Source organism: Oculina patagonica, chromosome 13 (genome assembly GCF_052425735.1).
Source record: "Oculina patagonica isolate OP01 chromosome 13, crgOcupat, whole genome shotgun sequence".
In the NCBI taxonomy this organism is placed as follows: Eukaryota; Metazoa; Cnidaria; class Anthozoa; order Scleractinia; family Oculinidae; genus Oculina; species Oculina patagonica.
This window is the reverse complement of record NC_135770.1, coordinates 14,952,480-14,976,296: the sequence shown is the minus strand read 5'-3', so window position 1 is coordinate 14,976,296 and position 23,817 is coordinate 14,952,480. Positions and strand designations below refer to the sequence as shown.

Below are 23,817 nucleotides of genomic sequence, written 5' to 3'. Positions count from 1 at the left end.
GACGAGGTTGTGGGTAAGTACGTTATGTATAGGGAACTATTATGTCCCCAATATAGTAATTTCCCGCAAACAGCGTTTATAATCATGCAGAAAAAATTACAGACAAATGTATGGGAAAATTGGTATTAGTAATCAAATGGCGACGAGTGAAATTAGGCAATAATTTCACGCGCGTTTTGTCAAAATGCTTGTAATTTCCCGAGCCTTTAGGCGAGGGAAATTATTAGCATTTTGACAAAATGCAAGTGAAATTATTTCCTAATTTCACGGGTATACCATTTAATTACATTTTAATATCATAGGTGACAAATTACGCTTGCAATCGTAGGTTTTTGACTGGTATATTGCATCGCAAACTCTGAGCTTTGAAAAGTTGAAAGCATACATTTTGCTCAAGTTCGCAAGTTTTTTAGTCTTTGAGGAAAACCTTTTAAAGATTCCTTTTTGCTCTTGACAAAAAGTTTCAAAGATGAATCAACTGTCATTTATTTCTTACATTATGACCGTAGTTCGTATGCTTGGAGCCGGTCTAGAATGGAGCAGTAAGGCGCCTCCTTCCCTCCACTAGCCTGGGTGGACGTCTTGGGCAAGTGTCAGTACACCCTTAGCCTCCCTTGACCAGGGTTACGGTTCCACTGCCTTGTGGTGGCTAGGGATAGCCAAAGGCTATGGGAGTAAGCCCTGAAAGAAAAAACCGGAGTGGAGTCCCGTGAGGCGGTTGCATGGCATACTTGTCACCTTCCGGCAACTCCTGCATCCTGGTCCGTTCCCAGTCGTCTCGACCTTGTCTTGCCACTGGATACGGCGCATCAGGACGAGAGAGTGAGGCTGATCCTGCGCAAGTCTCCCTCACTTTAATCCAAGTCACGCGCAAGTCATGAAATCACCACCACCTATTATTCAAGTCCTGTGGCGATGGGGGATCGGCGAAGCAGCAGGTGAGGATACACTGGGAGCTGTAGTCTTGAACCTGCACACAGGCGGCTCAGGACAAGTGGTCGCCCTTCACTGGACCGAGGCAGCAGTTGAGTCCGGCAGCCTCCTGAGTGACCGAGCAGCCCTCTTTAGGATCGCTCTGCTCGCCTCCGTAGCATGAGGACGGGGCTAGAAAAGGTGCCCTAAACATAGCCTGCCTCACCTTGCCCTGGCCAGTATACCGCAACTGGCGGGGATCCCTCTTTCTGCGGAAAACATGGAGTTGGAAAATGCAACAGCAATGGTCTCCTCCTGCTTAGACTATGTGCCTCACACGACCTGGTTATCACCAACACGATGTTCCGCCTGCCAACCCGCAACAAGACAACGTGGATGCATCCTCGTTCACGGCACTGGCATCTCATTGACTATGTCATCACCAGGGCCAAGGATAGGCGGGACGTACGAGTGACCAAAGCCATGTGTGGTGCCGACTGCTGGACGGACCATCGCCTGATTATTTCAAAATTGAATTTTTCCATCCAGCCGAAGAGAAGGCCCCAGGGGAAGAAAGTCCCCAGGAGACTTAATGTAAACAAACTCAAATGCCCTTACACTGTCCAAAAACTCCAGCTTAACCTGGACAACAAACTCGAGAACCTCCAACCAAATCTTGAAAGTGTTGCAGAGAAATGGGCATCCTTCAGGGATGCAGTTCACTCCGCTGCCCTGGAAACTCTTGGCCCTGCTACCAGACACCACCAGGACTGGTTCGACGAGAACGACAGTGAGATACACTCTCTTCTTGAAGAAAAACATCGTATGCTGCGTGCCCACCAGAATGACCCAACCAGCATGGCAAAAAAAGCTACCTTCGCCAACATGCGCAGTACAGTCCAAGCTAAGCTCCGCTCTATGCAGGACTCTTGGCTCAGCGCCAAGGCCGACGAGATCCAAGGATATGCCGACAGGCACGACACAAAGAGGTTTTTTGATGCACTGAAAGCTGTCTATGGACCACAGTCCTCTGGATCCTCTCCCCTACTTAGTGCAGACGGCTTAACCCTGCTGACCGAAAAGAAGCAGATCCTAGACAGATGAGCACTTCAACAGTGTGCTTAACCGCCCTGCAGCGATCAATGACCAAGCGATTGCACGCCTTCCTCAATTGGCAATTAACACAGAGCTGGACACCCCACCTACATACGAAGAGGTCAACAAAGCCATCAAGCAGATGACCACTGGGAAAGCTCCAGGCCCCGACGCTATCCCTGCTGAGGTATACAAGACAGGTGGTGAAACCATTCGCAGTCAGCTGACAAGCCTGTTCCAGTCTATTTGGTACCAAATACACCTGCCACAAGAATTCAGGGATGCCACAATCGTGCACATCTATAAACGGAAGGGTAATCGCCAGTCCTGCGATAACCACAGAGGAATATCCCTCCTGTCCATAGCAGGCAAGATCCTGGCCCGTGTACTGCTCAATCGTCTGCTGGAACACCTGGAGCAAGGCCTCCTTCCTGAGAGCCAATGCGGCTTCCGTGCGGGTCGAGGGACCACTGACATGATCTTTGCTGCCCGTCAGCTCCAAGAGAAGTGCATGGAGCAGCATCGCGACCTCTACACGACCTTCGTTGACCTAACTAAGGCCTTTGATACAGTCAGCCGGGAAGGCCTCTGGAAGATCATGGAGAAATTCGGCTGCCCAAGCACATTCATCACAATCGTCCGCCAATTCCATGACGGCATGATGGCCAGAGTTCTCGACGATGGTGAACCATCCGAAGCCTTCCCAGTGACCAACGGAGTCAAACAGGGTTGTGTTCTGGCCCCGACGCTGTTCAGCTTGATGTTCTCGGCAATGCTGTCTGACGCCTTCAGGGACTGCGATCCTGGCCTTGACATCAGGTACCGGTACGACGGAAAACTGTTCAACCCCAGGAGGTTGCAGGCCGTCACGAAGGTGAAGGAGACTGTTCTCAGAGACTTTCTCTTTGCTGACGACTGTGCCCTCAATGCCAGCAACGAGCAAGAAATGCAAGCGGAGATGGACAGTTTTTCCACAGCCTGCAACAACTTCGGCCTCACAATCAGCACCAAGAAGACAGAAGTAATGTACCAGCCAGCCCCGAACAAGCAGTACCACGAGCCGCAGATAACGGTGAATGGTCAGACACTACAGGCAGTTGAGTCTTTCACATACCTAGGCAGCACACTCTCTCGCAATGCAAACATTGACGCTGAGATCAACAACAGAATCTCCAAGGCATGCAGCGCGTTTGGGAGACTGCGGGAGAAAGTCTGGGAGAGAAGAGGAATCAGCCTCAATACCAAGCTTAAAGTCTACCGTGCTGTGGTCCTCACCACCCTACTGTACGGTTGCGAAACCTGGACTGCGTACAGACGGCATGAGAAGCTGATCAACCACTTCCATCTGAGGTGCCTCCGAAACATTCTCCACATTCGCTGGCAGGATAAAGTCCCGGACACGGAAGTACTGAAGCAGGCAGACCTTCCCAGCGCCATAACCATCATGCGCAAGGCCCAGCTGAGATGGGCAGGCCACGTCTCTCGCATGCCAGACGATCGCATTCCAAAGCAGCACAGTTGGAGGGCAACGAAAGCGCTACAAGGACAGTCTGAAAGTCTCCCTAAAAGACTTTAACATCAGCACTGAGTCCTGGGAGTCTCTTGCCTCCGACAGACCCTCCTGGCGCCAATGCATCACCAAAGGAGCCCAGGCAGCAGAGAAACGCAGGTCCCGTCAAGCCGAGGAGAAGCGAGCAGCACGCAAGGGAAGAGCCGTCAGCACAAACAGCACAGCCCCGATCCACTTCTGCTCCACATGTGGGAGAGGCTTCCTTGCCCAGATTGGCCTTATCAGCCATCTGCGGACTCACCAAAGAATGTAGATGTCTTATGGTCATCTTCGAATACGAAGGACGAACAACAGTTCGTCTTGAATGAACTGAAAACGGTGCCCGTGTATAAACGCTCAAAAATCCGCTCGATGCCATTTATGTAATTGGCTTAAAGTGCCTATGAAATGAAAACCAAGTTGAACTCATATGGAAGGCCTTTCAAAATGAAGAAAGATGGTGTTTTCCTTTTCCTGATACCTTTTCTCGTTCCAGAGATATTAACGATTTTGTATTATGCAAATTAGATAACTGATGACGTCATAAGTTTGACAGTAATTGGTGAAAAAACACAAAATCAGTAATATCTCTGTGAATACTAAAGCAAAGTAATTAAAACTTGGCACCAGTATTGTACCCTAAGAAAGACACCACATGGTACATATGTTTATGTTGCTATGGCAACACTTTTGGTTCCAGTCTTTTTCTTCTATGAATCAAATATCACGATTTATGGCTTTACGGGAGAAGTAAGTGGTGTCATTCCAAACATACCTAATGTGCTCATTGGGCTAGATACCCAAATTACCCTAAAGGTGGGAGATGAGGTTTGCAATGGATCAAAACTCGGGTTTGCCATATCCGCATGAAAGAGATCTGGAACCGAGAGTGTTGCCATAGCAACACCAAAATATGCAACATGTGGTGTATTTCTTAGGGTACAATACTGGTGCCAAGTTTCAATTACTTTGCTTTAGTATTTACAGAGATACTACTGATTTTGTGTTTTTACACCAATTACTGTCAAACTTATGACGTCACCAGTTATCTAATTTGCATAATACAAAATCTCTGGAACGAGAAAAGATATCAGAAAAAGGAAAACACCATCTTTCTTTATTTTGAAAGGCCTTTCATATGAGTTCAACTTGGTTTTCATTTTATAGGCACTTTAAATCTAGAAGTCGTTTGGACGTTTTGAAATATAAAATATCATCAAAAGTTTTATTACATGGCCAAGGCTAGCTGGCTAAGATGACAAAGTTTAAGCTTTAAAACATCTTTTTTTACGGACGCCATCTTGCCGCTAACAACGTTGCCATGGCAATTTTATAATTTCACATGTGAAATTATAAATTAACGCTAAAATTTCGCGCCAAAATTAAGGAGTAATTTGTCACCTATGATATTAAAAACGTAACTGAATGCTTTCTTGCCCAGCTACATCCTTCAAACTCGGTAAATAAAAACTATTGCCTAGTATCTTAACTTTACAATTCATAAGTTGTCCAGGATTCAATTTTTGTAAAAGATATTTGCCGTCGGATTCCCATACAAACACCCAGGGTCTCTCTCTCCTCGCCCCCAACCTCGTAAACCGTAATAAGGCCTATCCTCTCCCGATTAAGAATCCAAGATGGTGCTCGCCCGATCAAAAATTCGTTTGAATACTCTCGCTAAATACGCCTGCTTTGCAGGCGGGGGGCGGGAAGAGAGAAACCCTGGGAACGAGGATGGAAAGAACGAAACGTGGTCACAAAATCAACATGGCGGCAACGGAGAAATAAAAGATCGATGTAGTGGTTAAACTCAGCCGAGAATTAAAAGCGAAAATAGATGAACCACCAACACTCACTTGCGATCTGCGAGCATCCACGACTTTCCAGCGACCGCTCGAATAGCGATTCATTGCTATTTCTAATATCACAACTTTTTTTGGAAAAAAAAAGAAGCGAAAAGTTGGGTTGGTCGAACGCCCGGGGAGGCACTCCCCTATATGGCCTATACGGGGAGGTGCCGCTGGATAGGGTATGGTTTTTGACTCCTCCGGCCCTGAATAGGGTATATAATTCAAGCTCCTCTGTCCTAAAGAGGGCCTGAACCTGTCCTAGACAGGGTATGGCTGCAAGACTGTCGTCGAGTATTTACATTGTTTTCGCTTTTGCTTCAATGAAAAGCACTCAGGTGATTTTATTTGCTGGGATCGGTGTTCGCATTTCTGTGCGTCGAACAATACAATACAATACAATACTCTAATTTGACACTCCCCTTACGGGGCTTTTCACTGACAATAAATTACAATAGAAATAACAATTTAAAAATTATAAAAATTACAATGATAAAAAATTACAATGATAAAAATTTGGATAAAATGAATTACTCCTAATTAATCTATGTTAAAAACTCCCCATTAATTTTGATTTTAAATGAAATTTAAAAGATGAAATAGTTTTAAGAGTTTTTAAGTTCGATGTGAGATTATTCCAAATGTTCACTGTTCTATAATGAAATGTTCTTTGACCAGAGGCAGATTTAAAAAGGGGAATATTTAAAAGCTGGCAGTTCCGGGTCGCTCGTTTGGTGATTTTGTTGCGGGTGTTGAACTGATCACTAAGATAGCGAGGCGCGCATCCAGTCATACATTTAAAGGCTAACACAGCGTCACGAAGGTAGAGGTGTTGTTTAATAGGAAGCCAGCGTAGATCTTTCAATGCTGGCGTGATGTGGTGGAATTTCCTCGTACCTGTGATGATGCGGGCGACAAAGTTCTGGACCAATTGCAACTTGCAGATGTTTTTTCCCGAGCTGTTGGACCACACGGATGAGCAATAGAATAGTTTACTAAAAAATAACGCATTAATTATTGTTACAAGCATATCACGCTTAAACACATGTTTTACACGACTAATATGAGCTAAACTAGACGTACACGATGAAACTGTTTTCGAAATATGGTCGTCGAAAGTAATATTCGGGTCAAGTATAACGCCAAGGTCCTTGGCAGAAGATACAGGGACAAGTTCTTTCCCCAGTAGAGTTATTCTGAAGTCAGGGAGTTTGGAAGTGAGCTGTCTGCTTCCAAAAACCATCAGTTTTGTTTTGTCTGGATTAAGAAGAAGAAGGTTATCGAAACACCAGTTGCGTATCAGTAAAAGGTCATCATTTAAGTCAATAACGGCATTGGACCAATCCTGAAGTTTAAAAGAGATCTGTAATTTAGTATCATCGACGTAACATTCTGTTGTGCATTTTCTTGGGACGGATGGTAAGTCGTTGACGTAGACACTAAAAGGAAGCGGCCCCAGTATACTGCCTTGAGGGACATCACTAGTTAGTGGCAATGCATTTGACAAAGTTGAATGGACGCGTACCACCTGGTATCTGTTGTCTAGATAGCTATGGAACCACGCGAGGGACGAATTTGAGATGCCAACATCTTGTAGTTTTAAGAGGAGGATGTTATGATTTAAACAGTCAAAAGCCTTACTCATAGAGCGGTTTTCACTTGAGTGTCGAAAGTTAATTGCGTTTGCTTTGGTTTTGCATTGCTACGCTTAGTGATTGGCTTAAAAATCTCGCGCCACTTTCTCAGCCAATCAGAACTAAAACCAAAACCAATCGTGACTCGCTCGCGCACGTTTTCCCGCACTTCGTGCGGCTACATGTATTTGCTTGGAGTTTTGATTGGTTCACTGGTTTGTCTGTGTCCTTTGTGATTGGCCGGAGTAATTACTTTGGTTTTGGTTTTACGACACTCAATTGAAAACTGCTCTATCAAACAGAACCATGGCTGACAATTCCTTTCTATCAATGCTAGTCAAGATTGCATCGGTAGAGTGGATTAATGCCGTTTCTGTTGAGTGCCATTTTTAACTCGGAAAATTCCGAGTTTTGGTGAAGAGGCCAATTTCACTCCTTCACTCGTTTCCTGTTAGACATTTTAATTGGATAATTAATTAATATCAAATTGAATTAATCAATTACTCTTGTGAAGCGGGTAGGGGGTTGGCTAAAATGCGAGCTTTATCTGTGTTACTATATTTGAAGTACACAAAGGCTATATATTTGTTTCTGAAAACCCAATGTTCTCCTTGTGGTATGGATTCTTCCAGGCGTAGACCCAAGCACACGGAATTTTGTGCTGAACGAGTTTGTTCGTAGCACGAGTCAAGTTCGAGCCCGAGTCAAGTTTGAGTCACGAGTCAAGTTCGAGTCAAGTTTATTTTCTCTTTTTTCTTTTAGTCTTTTGGTTTTAATTGCTGGAGAAAATGATGTATCAGTGGCACAAGTCTGAAGAACAGCAAGATTTGATTTACTCCTTATTACTGCCGATTGTGAGAGTTAATTCCTGCATTGGTTCGCAGCTGCGGTTTTTCAAAGAAAAAATATTCCTTGACATCCATTTATTTTCCTTATACATATATGCCTATATTAATTACACACAACTGAGGTAGAGGTTCCATCTCAAGGACACAAAAATCATATTTAAAAACGCTTATCAAGGAAACTTGAACGTCGCTTGCAAGAGCGAACACAAGCGGCCGCCGATACCAATCGTGACACGGGTCAAGGAGTCAAGACAAAACAAGTTCACTGATAAAGTTGTTTTCCCGCCTTCTGGGACTGCGGGACATACGGCGACGGTAATGCACATTCTCTATTTCTCTCAAGTCAGGACTGATTTTGAATTCAAATCTGCCCGAAGTTATTCTTAAGCGGTTGAAAATAATTTTGAGCCGAAAAATATAATGACAAAATGAATCAATTATTAAAATCGAGTCGTTCTCCGCTTCTCGAATCGACGATTCGAAAAAAGAACGCGATTAAAATCTTACGCGAAGGGAAAATATATATATTCCTCAGTTTCCCCAGACAAGCCATTAAGCTAAGAAACTGCTTGTAAAAGTGTATTGAAAGTCGAAAAGCGTATTAAAAAGTTATAAAAAGAAAGAGTTGAATGACGGAGCGAGGAATACCAGTAGTTTAAAGCTTATGTTGTTTCAAAATGCAATATGCAATCTTTCCGGTCGCGTCCGTGCAGTAATTATAAAGAAAACTGCGTCGTATATCAAACCTAAGTGCTGATATTTATTATAGTCAAACGATATTGTTGAAAAAAAGTCTTTGACTCGAACTTGACTCGTGACTCGAACTTGACTCGGGCTCGAACTTGACTCCCGCTACGAACAAACTCAACACGATCTGACAGAAATCGGCTGCATGTAATATTTTTGTTCAAAAGCGAAAACTTAAAATACGACGACTTCCCTGCTAAAAGAAACCACTTCAGAAGAGTTTGATTGGATTGACGATACTTGTACTCGACAAATACTGGTAACAGCTTGCCGAAAACGTTTTGCTATGACGATGCCTTAAAAGTAGTTGGTTTGAAATCTTTGAAATATCGTAGAATCTTTTTATCTCTAGTTTTATTATTTAGATGCCTAAAAAACAACGTCCCTTTATATCTGCAATCGTTTTCTAAAATACGGACATGTGTTAAGTACAACTTGCGTGGCTACGGCACAAAAATGGAACAACAAAGCGTCTCAACAGCATGGCTTGAACATTCATTTAGCAATTCGATTAGACGCATTTGGAATGGTTTACCTATTGAAGTCCGCCAGGCCGAAGATCTCGCCTCTTTTAAGAAATTACTGTCCGAATCCAAATTACCTATAGAAGAAAGCTGCAGTTGCTCTTTCTGTTGACTGTAATTTTTAAAGACCTTTTTAATTGTAATTTTAGCTTCATTTTTAATTAAAATTGTAATTTTTTAATGAACTTTTTATTCGAATCAACAAGTTTTTGGAAGTTGATTGTATAATGAAATTAAACGCTAAAAAATTGGAACGACGTTTCGACCGTTCGACGGTCATTTTCAAGTTAGGTGTTAGAATAAAATTACATGTGTAAATATAGTAAAAGCGCTAAAATATGTACATACAAACAATAGACAATAAGAATAAAAAGGCTAAAAATGGCTAAAAAATAACTTTGTGCGAATGGCATGCATAGTTGTAAAAGATATAATTAAAAACGTAAAGCAAGCGAATAAGACGACGAGAATAAGAACATTAAAATACCTAAAAATATCTAAACAAATAATTTCGCGCGGAGCGAGTCACTCTGTTTGTTAAGTTTCGGTTTCAGAAGTCTAATAAAAAGCATTTCAAAAATCAAACAGTCAAGCTTGCTTTGGCACTTCCTTAAAATCTTAAAATTCTTCTCGATGTTGTGTGGCTCCTTTCCATGTTGCTCTTTCACGTGATGTCCGATAGACGATCCTTTGTGTTCTTCGATGCGCTGGTGCAAGTGTCGACAAGAATAGCCGACGTAATCTGCATCACACAGATCACACTTATAATAATAAACAGCGCTTTGTTGGTTTACGATGGGCGGTTTCTGTTCCTTCACTTTAATTGTGTCTTTGATCTTACGGCTGGTGTAAACTGGACGGATCTCGGTGTTTATCTTTCGGCTGAGATCGCTCAGTTGTCAGTCTGCGTACTGAGTTTGCTGCTTTTTGATCCTTGTACGGCAAAACGATTCTAATAGGAACTTCTCCTTGACTAGGGACCTGCTGTTGTTGAGGACACGCATTTCCCGTTACAACTTTCGCCTCGACGAATTGTCGGATGGTGGTTTCTACGAGGGATTCTGGATACTGTAAATTGGCAAAGGTCTCCTTAAGACGTTCGCATTCTTGATGGAAAAGTTGCCAGTTCGAGGAAAGCTTGAATGCGCGATTCAGCATTGTTTTGAGTAGTGAGTGCTTGTACTTTACATCAACATGGCTTTGGTAGTGTAATAAAAGCCCAGTATCTGTCGGTTTCTTGTAGACCTTCGTGTCCAGCTGGGATCCATTTTTGATAATCTCCATTCCTAGAAACGGTAGTTTGTTGTTGTCTTCCAGTTCCATTGTGAAACTGACAGAGGGATGGATTTCGTTTAGTGTTGATAAGAATTCAGAGGCAGCTGTAACATCAGGCATTTTGCTGAGAGTATCGTCGACGTAACGCTTGTAAAATGCAGGCATCTTGTTTTGGATTTCTAATTGCTCTTCGATGCCGCACATGAAAGTATTGGCCATAAGAGGCCATAAGAGGTCCGAGGTCTTTTATTTGTAATTTTTAAACCTTTTTCATTTCACGAGAGCGTTTTAACGAGCTACGGCTCCTAAGCTCTTCGTGTATAAATAAATTATGTCTATGTCTATGTCTATGTTTCGTTTTGACACCCACCTGATCTTTTCGTTAGCAACTTGGCGAATTCGGCGACGAACTGAAGATTCACTGAATCATCAGGAATCATCCCGTATTCTCTGGCGATTTTGCAGTTGTTCTGAACTGTCTCTACCTCGGCAACAACTTTCAATTTGAAGGTTTAGTTGTTTGAAAACCAGTAGCTTTTGGCATGATGATCGATAACTGCTTAATTCTTCCACAGGCGGCCCAGGCTCTCTCGTTAATTATTTGCAACGGTCATTGTCGGTTCGACTCAAGCGATCGAAAAATATGCTTCATAAATTGACGAATTTGAGATCTTTCGTTCCTAAATTACAATAAACTGTAAGCCATATAAATAAAGATCAGTTACCTATTGTTGATTGTCTTCTTTTGTGTGAAATAGTAAAACTGAAGACATTCCCAGAAGAGGAACGACAAAAGCTTATACCATCATTATGAAGAACTTTTATTTCAATTTTAATGCTTTCATTACTACACTTTTTTACAATTACCATTACATTGTTTTTAAACTAAACTTGACCCACATGGGAGTCCGCATGGGAATGTCTTTGGTATTAGTAGGGGGCGTCAGCGGCAAGTGAGGAATAAACGTCCCAAAACCCCTCAAAATCACACAAAAGCAGACAATCAACAATAGGTAAGTGATCTTTATTTATATGGCTTACAGTTTATTGTAATTTAGGAACGAAAAATCTCAAATTCGTCAATTTATGAAGCATATCAATCGCTTGAGTCGAACCGACAACGACCGTTGCAAATAATTAACGAGAGAGCCTGGGCTGCCTGTGATTCTTCAGAAGAATGCGTGATCGTGAATGTTTGAGATGGGATTCTGAACTCAGGTGAAAGTTTTGTCACGCTTGTGTACGGTTCTATAAATTCATTCTTTATCAGTGATTTGTTGTTTTTCAATTACATAGTTGTGATTTAACGAATATGTTGATTCGCCGCACGTGGATTGTTTTATAGTTTGAAGGAAAAATTGGGTCTCGGCTTATAACCGAGTGATTTAGGTTTATTTTTTGTCAGAGTCTAACTGGTTCCAAAAACTAAAAGTCCAGGGTCTCGGCTTATAGCCGAATAAATACGGTACATGCATGCTTAACTACCAGCCGAAATATTGTTTTAATGTCAGTTTTCCTGAAATAGACCAAAACTTAATTTTTCTAATGATATGATTATTTTGCCTAACCTTCAAAAAACAAAAAGGAAAAAATAAAAAGGAAGAAAACAATTTGCAACCGATGGGAACTCTATCACTTGCCCTTTCGGCCTGCTCTCGATGAGCAGCTAGATGACAATGAAACTAAGTGAAGTGAACTGAATTGTGGAAAGTTTAACATCATTTGTTTTAGCAAATCTCTGTTTGTCAGTTTGTTGTTTTCGATTCTTGTTTCATAATAAATTTTCCGAGTTTAGTGGCTCATAGCCACTTTGAATAGTTATTTGTTTCCATTTTGTTTTGTTGAAAGTCGGTCATTTTCTACTAGATATGTCATTATCTGATTCAAGGCTGCTCTTTCACATACTTTTGATAGTATCGGTAACAAAGAAATAGGCCTGTTGTTATTAGCTTGCTCATGATCACCTTCTTTTGGAATGGGTGTCACCACGGCTTTTTTCCAGACGCTCGGGAAAATGCCGTTACCAAGAGAGCTGTTAATGATGTGAGTGATCGACGGTAGAATCGTTGGAAGGCAGTCTTTAATGACGTGTACAGAAACTTTATCTAATCCTGGTGCTTTGTTTGATGGCATTGAAGTAACAATCTGTATGGTGGCCCATTAGTGCCATAGTATTTTACGCTGTATTTTAACATTTTTTTTCCTTTTTTATATATATTTTTTATTGTTTTATACTTATTTTTTATTTTTTCTATTTTTTTATTCTTTTTTATTTTATTTATTTTATTTTTATTTTTGTTTTTATTTTAATATTTTATTTTACTTTACTTATCTTTTTTCATTTAATTTTTATTCATTTTATTTTATTTAATTTAAAAAAAATAAAAATAAAAATAAAAAACGGCTGTGGCCCAGCAGTGCATGCCATGCCATAGCAAAAAAAAATAACCGGTATGCAATGCATACTAAGGCGAGGACGTTGCAGTAAAGCAAGTCAGTATGTTAAAAATTCCAGACAAAGAACTAAGAATAGACCTATGGGGCTTTGTTTGTTTGTTGTCCTATTTCAGACTGTGACATCACTCTTGAGAATCACTTCTTTCAAATTCAGAAAAATTCTCTTGGTATTCAGATAGTTAAAAACAAGTTCTCTGGGGAACATTATGTGATTTTGAAATGGGCAATTTACACTGACAAAGCCAAAAATGTCAATTGAGCGAAAATGTGAGTCCAAGTAATTGAACACCAAAATTGATATCGTCGATTTCAGTGTAATTTACACCAAGGAGCCCAAATGTGAAACCACTTTTACACATTCTTTCATGCAGTCGTTTTCAAATCAAAAGCTGTGAAAAGCCTGATTGGATAAAATCTGCAAGGAAGAATGTAAATACATTTAAAGTGGTCACCCTTTGGGACTCCTCAATGTAAGTCAAAATTTGAGACACTGAGTCATTTGCTATCCAGGGGGAAAAATGGGTTTGTTAGGTAAATACAATTCTAAAATACAGTACATGGTTTTCCGGTGGTGTTTTTAGTTGTGGATTTCAAGGTAAGGTTAGTTTCTAACCAATGTTTCTTTAATTAATAAAAAGCAAATTATAAGGGAAGGTACGTTTTTGTTAGGGGAGGGTCATCAGTAAATGTTTTACAAATTGGGGAGGGCCAAACCTGTTTTTTTAACAGGAGGAGGAGGGTTACACTTTGTTTCGGCATGGAAAATTATTTAACAAGAAAAAACATAAATAGTGGCAACAAACATAACATGGACAACGCATGGTTTGCAAAAAGACCCTAAAATGTCTTCTTTGTTTCACAACGCTTTCATTACCCTTCAGTTCGTGAAACAGACCACCATTTTGTTTTCAAAGCATGTGCTTTTCCAAGAATTGCCCAGTTTTTCCAAAAGAAAGATAGTTTGTTTTGTTTGGCCGGTTTTCTGGCCATTGGTGATGGAATGGGACATTTTCTGCTTGGCCAGAAAACTGGCCATCGCTGGTAAAAGGGTTGTTCGTGATTTACCACTATCGGCTAGAATCAAATATATGAAAAACGTTTATGAAACACTGACTGTACAATCTGTAACGTAAGCTTTGTCCAGTAAGTCCAAAAACTTAATATCATTTAGAGGTAAAACACGCAGTGCAAGGAAGTACAAGTTTCCAGGAAGTTGATATAGTATCTTGATTTACTCTTGTTAAATTTAAATGGGGCTGAAAGTTGTTTGCACTATCTGTACAATTTGTGATGCAAGTAAGTCCATTAAGTCCAAAACCTTGATACAGTACATGTGGAGTCTAGGACGTAGAGTTGATACAGTGGTAGCTAGTATAGTGGTTTGCCAGTGATGAATTTGAATTGAAGGGTCTTTCTGTAGCAAATCCAGAGATGATTTACACAGTTTTTTTTTTAACTTTGGTGTTATTGCTACATGGTTTTCGTTGTGTTTTGTCTAAATATATCTGACATTTATAGTGAGGATTGGGCTTTTTTATGTACATATTGCATAGAGGCAGAATAGAGGTCAATAACCAGTTCCAATGCAATAGCCACATTCACACATTCATGCTGCTTCTTGACAAAGTGCAGATTAAACATATTGAGGCAATTAGGACAAAACACAGCAGTCAGTGGATTCTTTGAAAACTGTATTTTGGATGTTTTCTGTTGTTTTTTGTTTCTGTTCTGTAAACATAATAAAAGAAAGAATCAATAGTTACAAATTTAATAATTGTTTTACACATATTTGTTTAGACACCAAGACTGATTAACTACAACAACTTAATGCAACATAAGTAGTTACTGAATTCACTTAAATTTTTCTTTTTTCTGAAACACATCTTTCTTCATGTACATTATGCTTCTTAAATCATTTACTACTTATTATAGCCTACTTAGTTGGTTGCTAACCACACAGCTTTATAAAGGTTGTTGAAGGCACAAGTGTAATAACTGGTCACAAATGTAATAAAGTCACAAGTGTAATAACATTTGGTCACAAATGTAATAAATATTTCACACACAGCCACAAATGTGAACAGCAAATATCATTAAAACTTATGTTGCCAGTCACCGTCGCTTTACATTTACACAGCACTTATATTGGAGAGCTTGTCTAAATGGACAAATTAGTCATTTATAAGGTCGTTTTTACAATACGATGCTTCAAATGTTCCAGGAATGCCAAAAAACACCACATATGAATCAATTAACATATCATTTTACTTTATTGAGATATTCACACATAGATGCGTTTAGATATGTAATTTTTAGTGCTTTATTCATAAGCCTCATATATTTTGATATATTTCTTTTGTTCGTCTTATGTCAACAATTGTTATAGCCTACGAACACTTAGGGTGGTTTGCCTGTGGTTTCATAAGAAGAACAGTTGCCAATAAAAATACTTCATCACCATTTAACGATCTCGAGGAATTTTAAGAAGTCTATTTACCTAGTGACAGTCATTTTAGTATGAAACCCAACTTCAACAGCAGAAGTTACAATGCGACTTTACTAACTTTAATATCGTGATAGCAAATCTTGGCCAGTATAGTGATATTCATTTCGTCTGTTGATGTATTTACGATATACTCGAACTAAACTCTAGCCATGGTTAAATGAAAGCCAGTCTATGCTGTCTGGCCATTTCTTGAATAAATCCCAGCTATGGCAAATCGACCATACTTCAATATGTCTAGGCTTGGTGCCATCTAGGGGATTTTATTGCCTAATTACTTTATGGTTGAATGCAATTCCATTTGATATGTTACTGGTTGAGAGCAGTGCTTTATCTGACGTGGTTCAACCGAACCAATGATTAATATGTCCATTTAGACAAGCTCTCCAATATAAATGTTGTGTACATGCAAAGTAATAGTTATTGACAACATAATTTCAGCGACAGGTGCTGTTCACATTTGAGCCTAAGTGTAAAATATTTATTACATTTGTGACCAAACCTTATTACACTTGTGACTTTATTACATTTGTGACCGAATGTTATTACACTTGTGACTTTATTACATTTGTGACCAGTTATTACACTTGTGCCTTCAACAAGGTCAGTTTAGACTCTTGATTTATTTAGATTTGTATAAATGTGATCAATTGTAGTTCTGTTATCACTCAGATTATCAGTGGTTATGCCTGAAATACGTTTGTTTGTATCCATATTTTACAATCATTTGTTTATATTTACTGCTGCTTTGTACACCATTTTTAAAATCAATGTTAAAATCACCTAGTATTATATGAAAACGTTCTGTTGATAGAAGGGATCGCGAATGAAGCTCTCTCAATGCTTAGTGATCTATAAATTCCAGCAAATCTATATAACAACATCTAGCAGATATTTAATCTTTTAAAATTGTTATTTCGATTCCATAAACACTTTGACTATTAAGCTTATGTTATTCATCAATAAGGTATTCAATGAAGTACAAAACGTCGTACGCCGAAGTTTTACGCCAAATCCCTATGAAATACGCCAGAAGTTGGCGTAAATTATCGAGCTCCACGCCGAAGATCTTCGGCGTAACATACATGTTTTCCAGACTGGACTGTCCCTCGACAAGGTCGTCGATAAGGTTTTTGTGTACTATGATATCTCAATATGTTTGTAAGTGAGCGCAAAAAATATCAGCTACTAATCTTCCTCGAGTCAAGGCTTCTGGCTGCGAAAAATTCTCACATCCACGACTGTAAAACCAAGATGGCGGACGCAACAAATCGTTTTTAGTTACCAATCCCCTTCGGTTCGAATCATCACATCGCCGGACTCTGGGAACGAGATTGTTAATGGAGTAATTTTCACATTATCACAAGAATCCTTGATCGTGCCCTAGCATAAGGCTCGAGACTACGTCCTCGCCTAAAAAAATGCCACGGCCCAGGAGTGCCATAGCCCATGATGCATTGGGAAGGAGTAGTTAAACAACATGGCGGTGCGGATAAGGAACGATAGAACTGACGCAGGATAAGGGGAATACCTGAAACGGGCTGAAAAGAGATGACATTTTTAGCATAGAAAAAGCAGGTGACAGGCCAACACAGAATACTTTGTTCGTGACATTTCGATTTGTACATTTGCCGTTCTGTATCGGATTTGGTCGGCCAATTTACTTTTGCTTCTCACTTGTTTAGAAAGGACACTATACGCTGTCAGCTGTATTATAAGGAGGAGTTTTAAGTTGAATAGAGTCGTAATGCACCAGTCAAAGTAAACCCCGACCCCCCCCACCCCAGGATATAGGTGGGGATTGGTTCTGAATAGCGTACAAAAAGTGACAAATGCCCCACCATGTGGAGAAACATTTTGTGGAAAATAGCAGTAGATGCCCCACCCCCTGGGGCAACTAAAGATTTTGCTTTATATAAATTTTCCTTTGCAAAATTTCACAAAGCAGCAGAATTCACAATTTAATATGCCAGTTTGCTGTGAGCTTGAGAGCACTATTCACAATAATATTGTTACAGTTATGATAGCCTAGGGCAGGCACAGTTCATTTCACATACAATGTATAAAACTGCTTTCTTCTGCTATACCAATACCTAATGTTTGCATTGTTGGCAGTACCAAGAACCATCGGGAACACTTTCTTCAGATAGACCAACACAATTGACATGGAACCAAAAAATTGGACAATTTTCTCCATCACAGGATATCATCAACCCATGTTCACCTTCGCCATACGTACCACGTGCTTTCCGCAGCCATCTTGGATTGCACATGCAGTAATATACCCAGAGATCTTTGCAAGAACAATGGCCGCCATCTTGGATTGCCCGGAGATCTTTGCAGGAAGAATGGCCGCCATCTTGGATTTACGTGTGCACGATTCAAACGAATCCCCTACCAATGCCCCACATTCCTGCGGACAGGAACCACAAAACGCGCGAATCCCCCACCTACTTGGGACTCAAAGAGCTGCCAATAAGGTAATAAATCCCCACCAAAGCCCCACATATCCCGGGGTGGGGGGGGGTCGGGGTTTACTTTGACTGGTGCATAAGACTGCCGCCTAGCAAACGTGCTGCGGACATAAGACTACAAATGTGCTTCGTTTTTTGGAAAATGTAGGCAAAAGCGGGGGGGCATATGGGTCTTTCACTTGCAATGAGTTCAGTCAGACTTATGCAAGTGAAGTATTCTCCCAGTCTCATGCCATTAAAACAGTGCGAAGAGTAAAGAGATCTGGTGATAACTTACAAGCCCTTGAACCAAACTTGCAAATAGAAAAAGTTCAACGGAAGTAAAAAAAGGGGTTTCTGCCTTAGCAGAAATATGTCTCTAGAAAATATTTCCCATCCATTAAAAAGATGACTGTATTTTACTACATGTAGTTTGTTAGATAATCATTCCCCTATGAAATACCTGAAAGACATGGCATCGATTTTAGAACACGATATTTTCTTGTCATTTTCATGTAGCGCTTAACAAATTAAAATAATACAGCCAGAAATTGCATCTGTTCGAAATATTTTAATTAAAGGCCCTTTTAAAAATCTAAATGACAGATTTCCATACCCTTTCTTATACAGTCAACTCTCTCTTAATCTCTATTAGACGGACAACTCCATAAGACGGGGACACATGGTGATGGTCCCTGCCGTTTTTCAGTCATTTTACTGTAACCAAACTCCCTATAAGACGGACACCTCTCTAAGACGGACAACGTACACTTTGAAATCATGAACGGACACTTGAGAAGTGTTTTTTTAGTTTTTTTTTATTATCATATTTATTAGTAAAAGTACTTTCTGCGCCTTAAGGATACGTGTTTACCAAGCTTACTTATAAAAAAAAATTGACGCTTTAACGGATTACTTCTCTGCTTTCATGTATGGACACTAAAGAGGTCGTTTTCTACTTATAGTATTTTAGTTTGTAGAAGCTCGCAATCTTTTCTTTAACAAGCAAATACGGTCCTTTTATTATTTTAGTCTTGTTGCAGTTAGCAAAGGTTTGTTGCATTGTGCAAAGGTTTAGCTTTATTATCTCAAAATTACTGGTGTCATGTTACCTCGACTCTCTACATGACGGACACCTCTCTAAGACGGACAGCTGCCGCCGGTCCCGAAGGTGACCGTTTAGAGAGAGTTGACCGTACCTAAACTTCTTGTGAAATCCCTGAAGCCTGAAAAAGGTACCCCTTTCTGTCGGAGCCTCCCCGTATAGGCCAGTATAGGGAGTACCTCTCGGGGTAGTGATCACACCATGTTCAGCAAAACTAGATTCAAAGCAAGAAGGGAATGTTTGACCCCCATTTGTACGACAGTCTGGGAAAACTGGCAGGAATGAACTGAAAGGTCGTAACTCTCTACTGCATAGCTCTTAGAAGCATGCCAACTGAGGGGACAGTACTTGGGTCCAATACAGTAATTCAGTTGTTACCAATGAACCATACAATTTCGCTGACCAACACTATTTAAACAAGCCTTAATTAAAAAAAAACTGCTACATGCGAAAATGCAAACAAAGCCTTCAAGACAGTGTTATTCTTGTTTGATATTTAAAAAACGTTTAAAAACCTAATTAGGGTCCTGTTTACAAGCAGGAAGGGTAACCCGCACTTGCAAGGCAGCTAGAGTTAGCCTTAAAACGCTCCGCTAGGGACAGGTTAGCCTTAAAACGCTCCGCTAGGCACAACTCGCCCACCCGAACAACGTTTTTACTAGTTTCCAGATCCTTTGAGTGCTGTTTGCGATGCTAGCCCGGGTTGCATGGTAACTATACCTGTCACTTTGCCTTTAAACCTGGGTTCGAACCCCTGCTAGGGTAACCCAAGCACTAGGGTCACCCTCCTGCTTGTAAACAGGGCCCAAGATGAGAAAATGTTACTATGTATTACGAACGATTCATCCTTCCGCAACTTAAGGCTTCTTTACGCACTGAAAATTGGTTTTCACAATACTGTACACACTTTCAATACAGCAATTACGTTTTCGGAAGTATTTGTAACACGTTTAACAGTTAAGGTCGTGGGGGACACCATTATGCATCGACAAGTTTGCGAGATATTCATGACTGGATAAAAAGTATACGTGACTTTAAGTGTTCACGCGTAGCACGGACACTGCGAACAAAATGATTACTTATGAGTAACGTGATAAATGGGCTCTGAAAGATGGATATCCCTGTTTTTGTGATATATTAAAGAAAGAAGAACGTTGGAACTCTTTAAAAATTTGAACTTCATTCTTTTTTCTTTGAGTAAGAGATTTTCTCATACCCATTTTTTTAATGGCTTATAACAAAAATGTAAAGTAAATTATTTCGTACAACAGTAAAAAGCATTAAAATTCGTAAACATTCTTTTAAAAAACAAGCATTGTTTTTTCCGAACTCAACATTAAAGCGTGGAATGTAATAACCCTCTCTTGGCACTTGTGTTTTAGTCGATACACCTCAAAGAAATCTCAAAATTTGGACATTTTGACAATTTTGTGTCCAAGAATACAGCGCAGATATAGAACTTCATGGGCTAGCACGGTAGAGAGGTAAACAATGAATACTTTAGTGTGTCAATCATGACAAAAGCAGAATTCTTAAAGAGCGCTTTTAGAAAAAGAAGGAAGTCGTTTAATTCAGGAATGACAAATTTTGCACATTAAAACGATTACAACAATTGCAAACTTAAAACAAATAAAGCCGCGTCTGACACACTAGAGGTTTTAACTGATCATTTTTTTATAAAAATCACAGACTGCTCTCTTCTTTTCCATCCGCAAACTAGGAAACAAAAGCATGTTCTTCAATTTAACACTTTTGGGGTTCTAGCATCGCCCTAAAGCACAACCTACTAAACAAAATAAGACATCTGTAAACATCCATCATTCCTTTATGTCTGTAACATTTGAGCTTAGTCACATCTCAGTTAAAACAGCCGGCACATAAGCGTTTTAAAAGACATACTGGGGACAAACAAAATTTGACCTTATGAATTTATACAGGGCAAAGTCTCCCCTACGACCTTAACTTTGAAAAGTGTTTATAATTTCTATGAAAGTGTTCTTATTAGATATCAATTAACCTTGGCAGAAATAGTGTTCCGAAAACTTAAGGCTTGAACAAAACTTACTGGATATCATAAATTGTTTATGTAACAAAGTTACTGTTGGCTTTTACAGAAAGAAGCCCAAAAGTGTGACCACTTTTAATTTATTTACATTCTTTAGTGTAGATTAAATCCAACCAGAAGTCAACTGGAAGCTGTCCTCGGCTTCTGATTGGATATTGACAACACGAAGGAATGTGAATTAGTTGAAAGTAGTCACACTTCTCTTGCTAAAAAAAGGCAGAATACATGTAGTCATAGAAATGACTCAGGCCCCGTCCACAATGACCCGGGTAAATTTGAAAACACATCTTTTTTTACCCGGATAGGCCAACCGTCCACACTGAAACGGCGTTTTTGGTCACCGAAAATGGGTATCGTTTTCAAATTTACTCGGGTTAATGTGGACGGAAAACATTTTACGCGTTTTCAAATTTACTCGGGTCAGTGTGGACGGGGCCTCAATTTATCATTCATATTAGAATTTACCTTAGACATTGCTGTTTAGGAATCTCCCTAATGCAAATTTGCATCTTTTGCCACTGTACTCATCAGCAAATAGCTCCTGTAAGGCGCACGTCCATGTTCCTTAGATTTGTGGCAGAAAAATATCACTGTAAAAGCTCTAGAAGCCACGGGAGCCCTTCTCTTCAAGAGTGGAGAGGGTTACAAAATCATGGTAAAATATCTCAGGAAATAAATCCGGCCGTGTTTATAAAGTAAATACAGTTAAATGCTTATTTACTTTAGTGATTCCTAAGTATTGCAATACGTATCCCTTACCGAACATGATTACATAATGCACTTAGTGTGCCCTTATACACAAGCACAAACGAACAAAACATCGGCGGTTTTCCTTACAGCTAAGTTCACCAGAGATATAAATGATCGTTTCCTAGTAAAGCACGGTTGCTTATTAATTTTTTCTCAATTTTACCTCCAGGAATTACCCTTTCTATAGAATGAATACTGACCAACTTCCATGTTAGAAAAAGTAAATAGCAAAAAAAAAAACGAAAAAAATGGAAGGTCAATAGTGAACTTTCCCAGTACTCGTGAAAATGCGACTGTGGTCTCGAGACACGGCATGCTATGACAAGTTCAAGTTCCTCCCAAAACATTGACTGAATACTCAAAATAATGAACACGTCTTTGTAAGCTGATATTGCAAGGAATTGAGAGTTTTAGCCTATACTACCTCTTCCGAGGGCATTTAGAAAAATCTCACGTCAACACTTCAAGAATGACACCTTAGCAATCTTTTTCACAAGAACTGGATATATCCCCTCCACCCACCCCTCCCCCCCCAAAAAAAAAGAAAGCAAAAAAAAAGCGTCAGTTAACTAAAAAAATGATTTCTTAGTTATAAATTGATCTGAGCATCCATCAAGAGTAGAAAAGGGCGGGGGTGCTTTCTGTGGAAAAATGGGTTATAAAAGGTGACAGTTTTAGAGGGGAACATTTTATAAACGGGGCTACGAGAACTTGTACGGTGAGTGGGTAATTCCGTCCGAGGACAATAATTGCAGAAGTCACTTTTATTAAAAAATGTGCAGACACCAACTACAACAACGAAAACAAAAACAACAACAACCGCACAGTTTGCTGTGCCCACTTTGTGGAACATTTTCACAGCCTTGACTCAGTACTATTATTTATCGTTTCATTTATGTCTGCTTACAGCAGGCAAAAGTGAAAACTACAAAACATTATTGCATTTACATAATTATCGACTAATACTATTAAGATAGATAATGAAAAGGTAGAATGCCTAGCCTGTGAGAGTTTGCATCATTTGTTATACAAGCAAAACAAACCGACAGGCGATTAAGACATCAGGTCTCTGTCGTCACCAGGCTCTGGCCTAAGCAAAGCAGCGTCATCAGGGGGGTCGTCATATGCTTCAGTATTCAATGCCACGTAACTCTGATCACTGTAGCCGCCGGGAATCCGTCCACTAGATCGAACACTTAGTACTCTTCCGTACCTGACAAAATCAAAGGTCCGTTAAGCCATTTTATGTAACGGAGCTCTTATCTTTGTGTTTTCCAAAAACGTAACATTGCCTTGTGTCACTTAGCCACATGAAATGCCAGAGAAAATATGTGAGATGTGACTATGGCAAGGTCAGTATGGGGTTGATGTGGCTAATGAATAAGAAATCAAGCACAAAATCAAATTAAAACCTTTTTTGCACAGAAATGCTCGCAATTCCATGAAACGTTTTAGGGATCTAGGCAATGAAATGCTCTTACAAGCCAAAAGCAATGAGCGCACACTTTTCGATAGAAAATGCTGCTATCAATTTATTGTACCTTATTACTCACTTAATAAGTGAATATAATTAAAATTCATTTTTTGAAAGGAAAGTAAAAATAGGAAACATACCTTTTGACTATGAAAACCAACACCAGCAAAGCGATAAGACCCACTGCAACACCAACTCCGATATAGATGTACTTGTTTTTTGAATCGTGTTTGGCCTGAGTTGAGTGGTGGCCGGCGGGAGCCCCTTCGTCTATACCATCAACCATGATAACCTTATAGCCAGCAAGCTTGTCTTCACTCGTATGTATAAAATCATGCAAAAACTTTTTTGGAAACACCTCTGTGGTCTCACCAGTGAACAACAGAGCAATTCCCACAAAGACACCATTATCTTGCTGCTTTGCAGGCTCTGTAATGATCACGTCTTCCACTTGAAAAGTGACCTTGGTCTTTCTTCCTTTGCTGTTAGGATGATAAAGTAAAGGAACATATCATAACAATAGAAACATTAATCGCTTCCTTTGCTGTTAGGATGATGAACATATCAATAGAAACATTA

General features: G+C 40.0%; 2 protein-coding genes across 2 annotated transcripts in view; one reads left to right on the top strand and one right to left on the bottom strand.

Annotated features, from left to right (window-relative positions):
• The first annotated feature begins 1,190 nt into the window (after positions 1-1,190).
• Positions 1,191-2,016, top strand: LOC144636958 (uncharacterized). Its single transcript, XM_078496151.1, has one exon. The coding sequence runs from the start codon at positions 1,273-1,275 to the stop codon at positions 2,014-2,016; it is 744 nt and encodes a 247-aa protein (XP_078352277.1). The 5' UTR covers positions 1,191-1,272.
• Positions 2,017-22,513: 20,497 nt separating this feature from the next.
• The window catches only part of LOC144637239 (scavenger receptor cysteine-rich domain-containing group B protein-like), a 37,540-nt gene continuing 36,236 nt past the window's right edge, over positions 22,514-23,817 (bottom strand). The window contains exons 13-14 of the mRNA XM_078496370.1: positions 23,379-23,720; positions 22,514-22,977 (exon numbers count right to left, since the gene is read on the bottom strand). Coding sequence (XP_078352496.1) covers positions 22,818-22,977; positions 23,379-23,720 — 502 coding nt within the window. The 3' untranslated portion in view covers positions 22,514-22,817. The remainder of the gene's footprint in view (positions 22,978-23,378; positions 23,721-23,817) is intronic.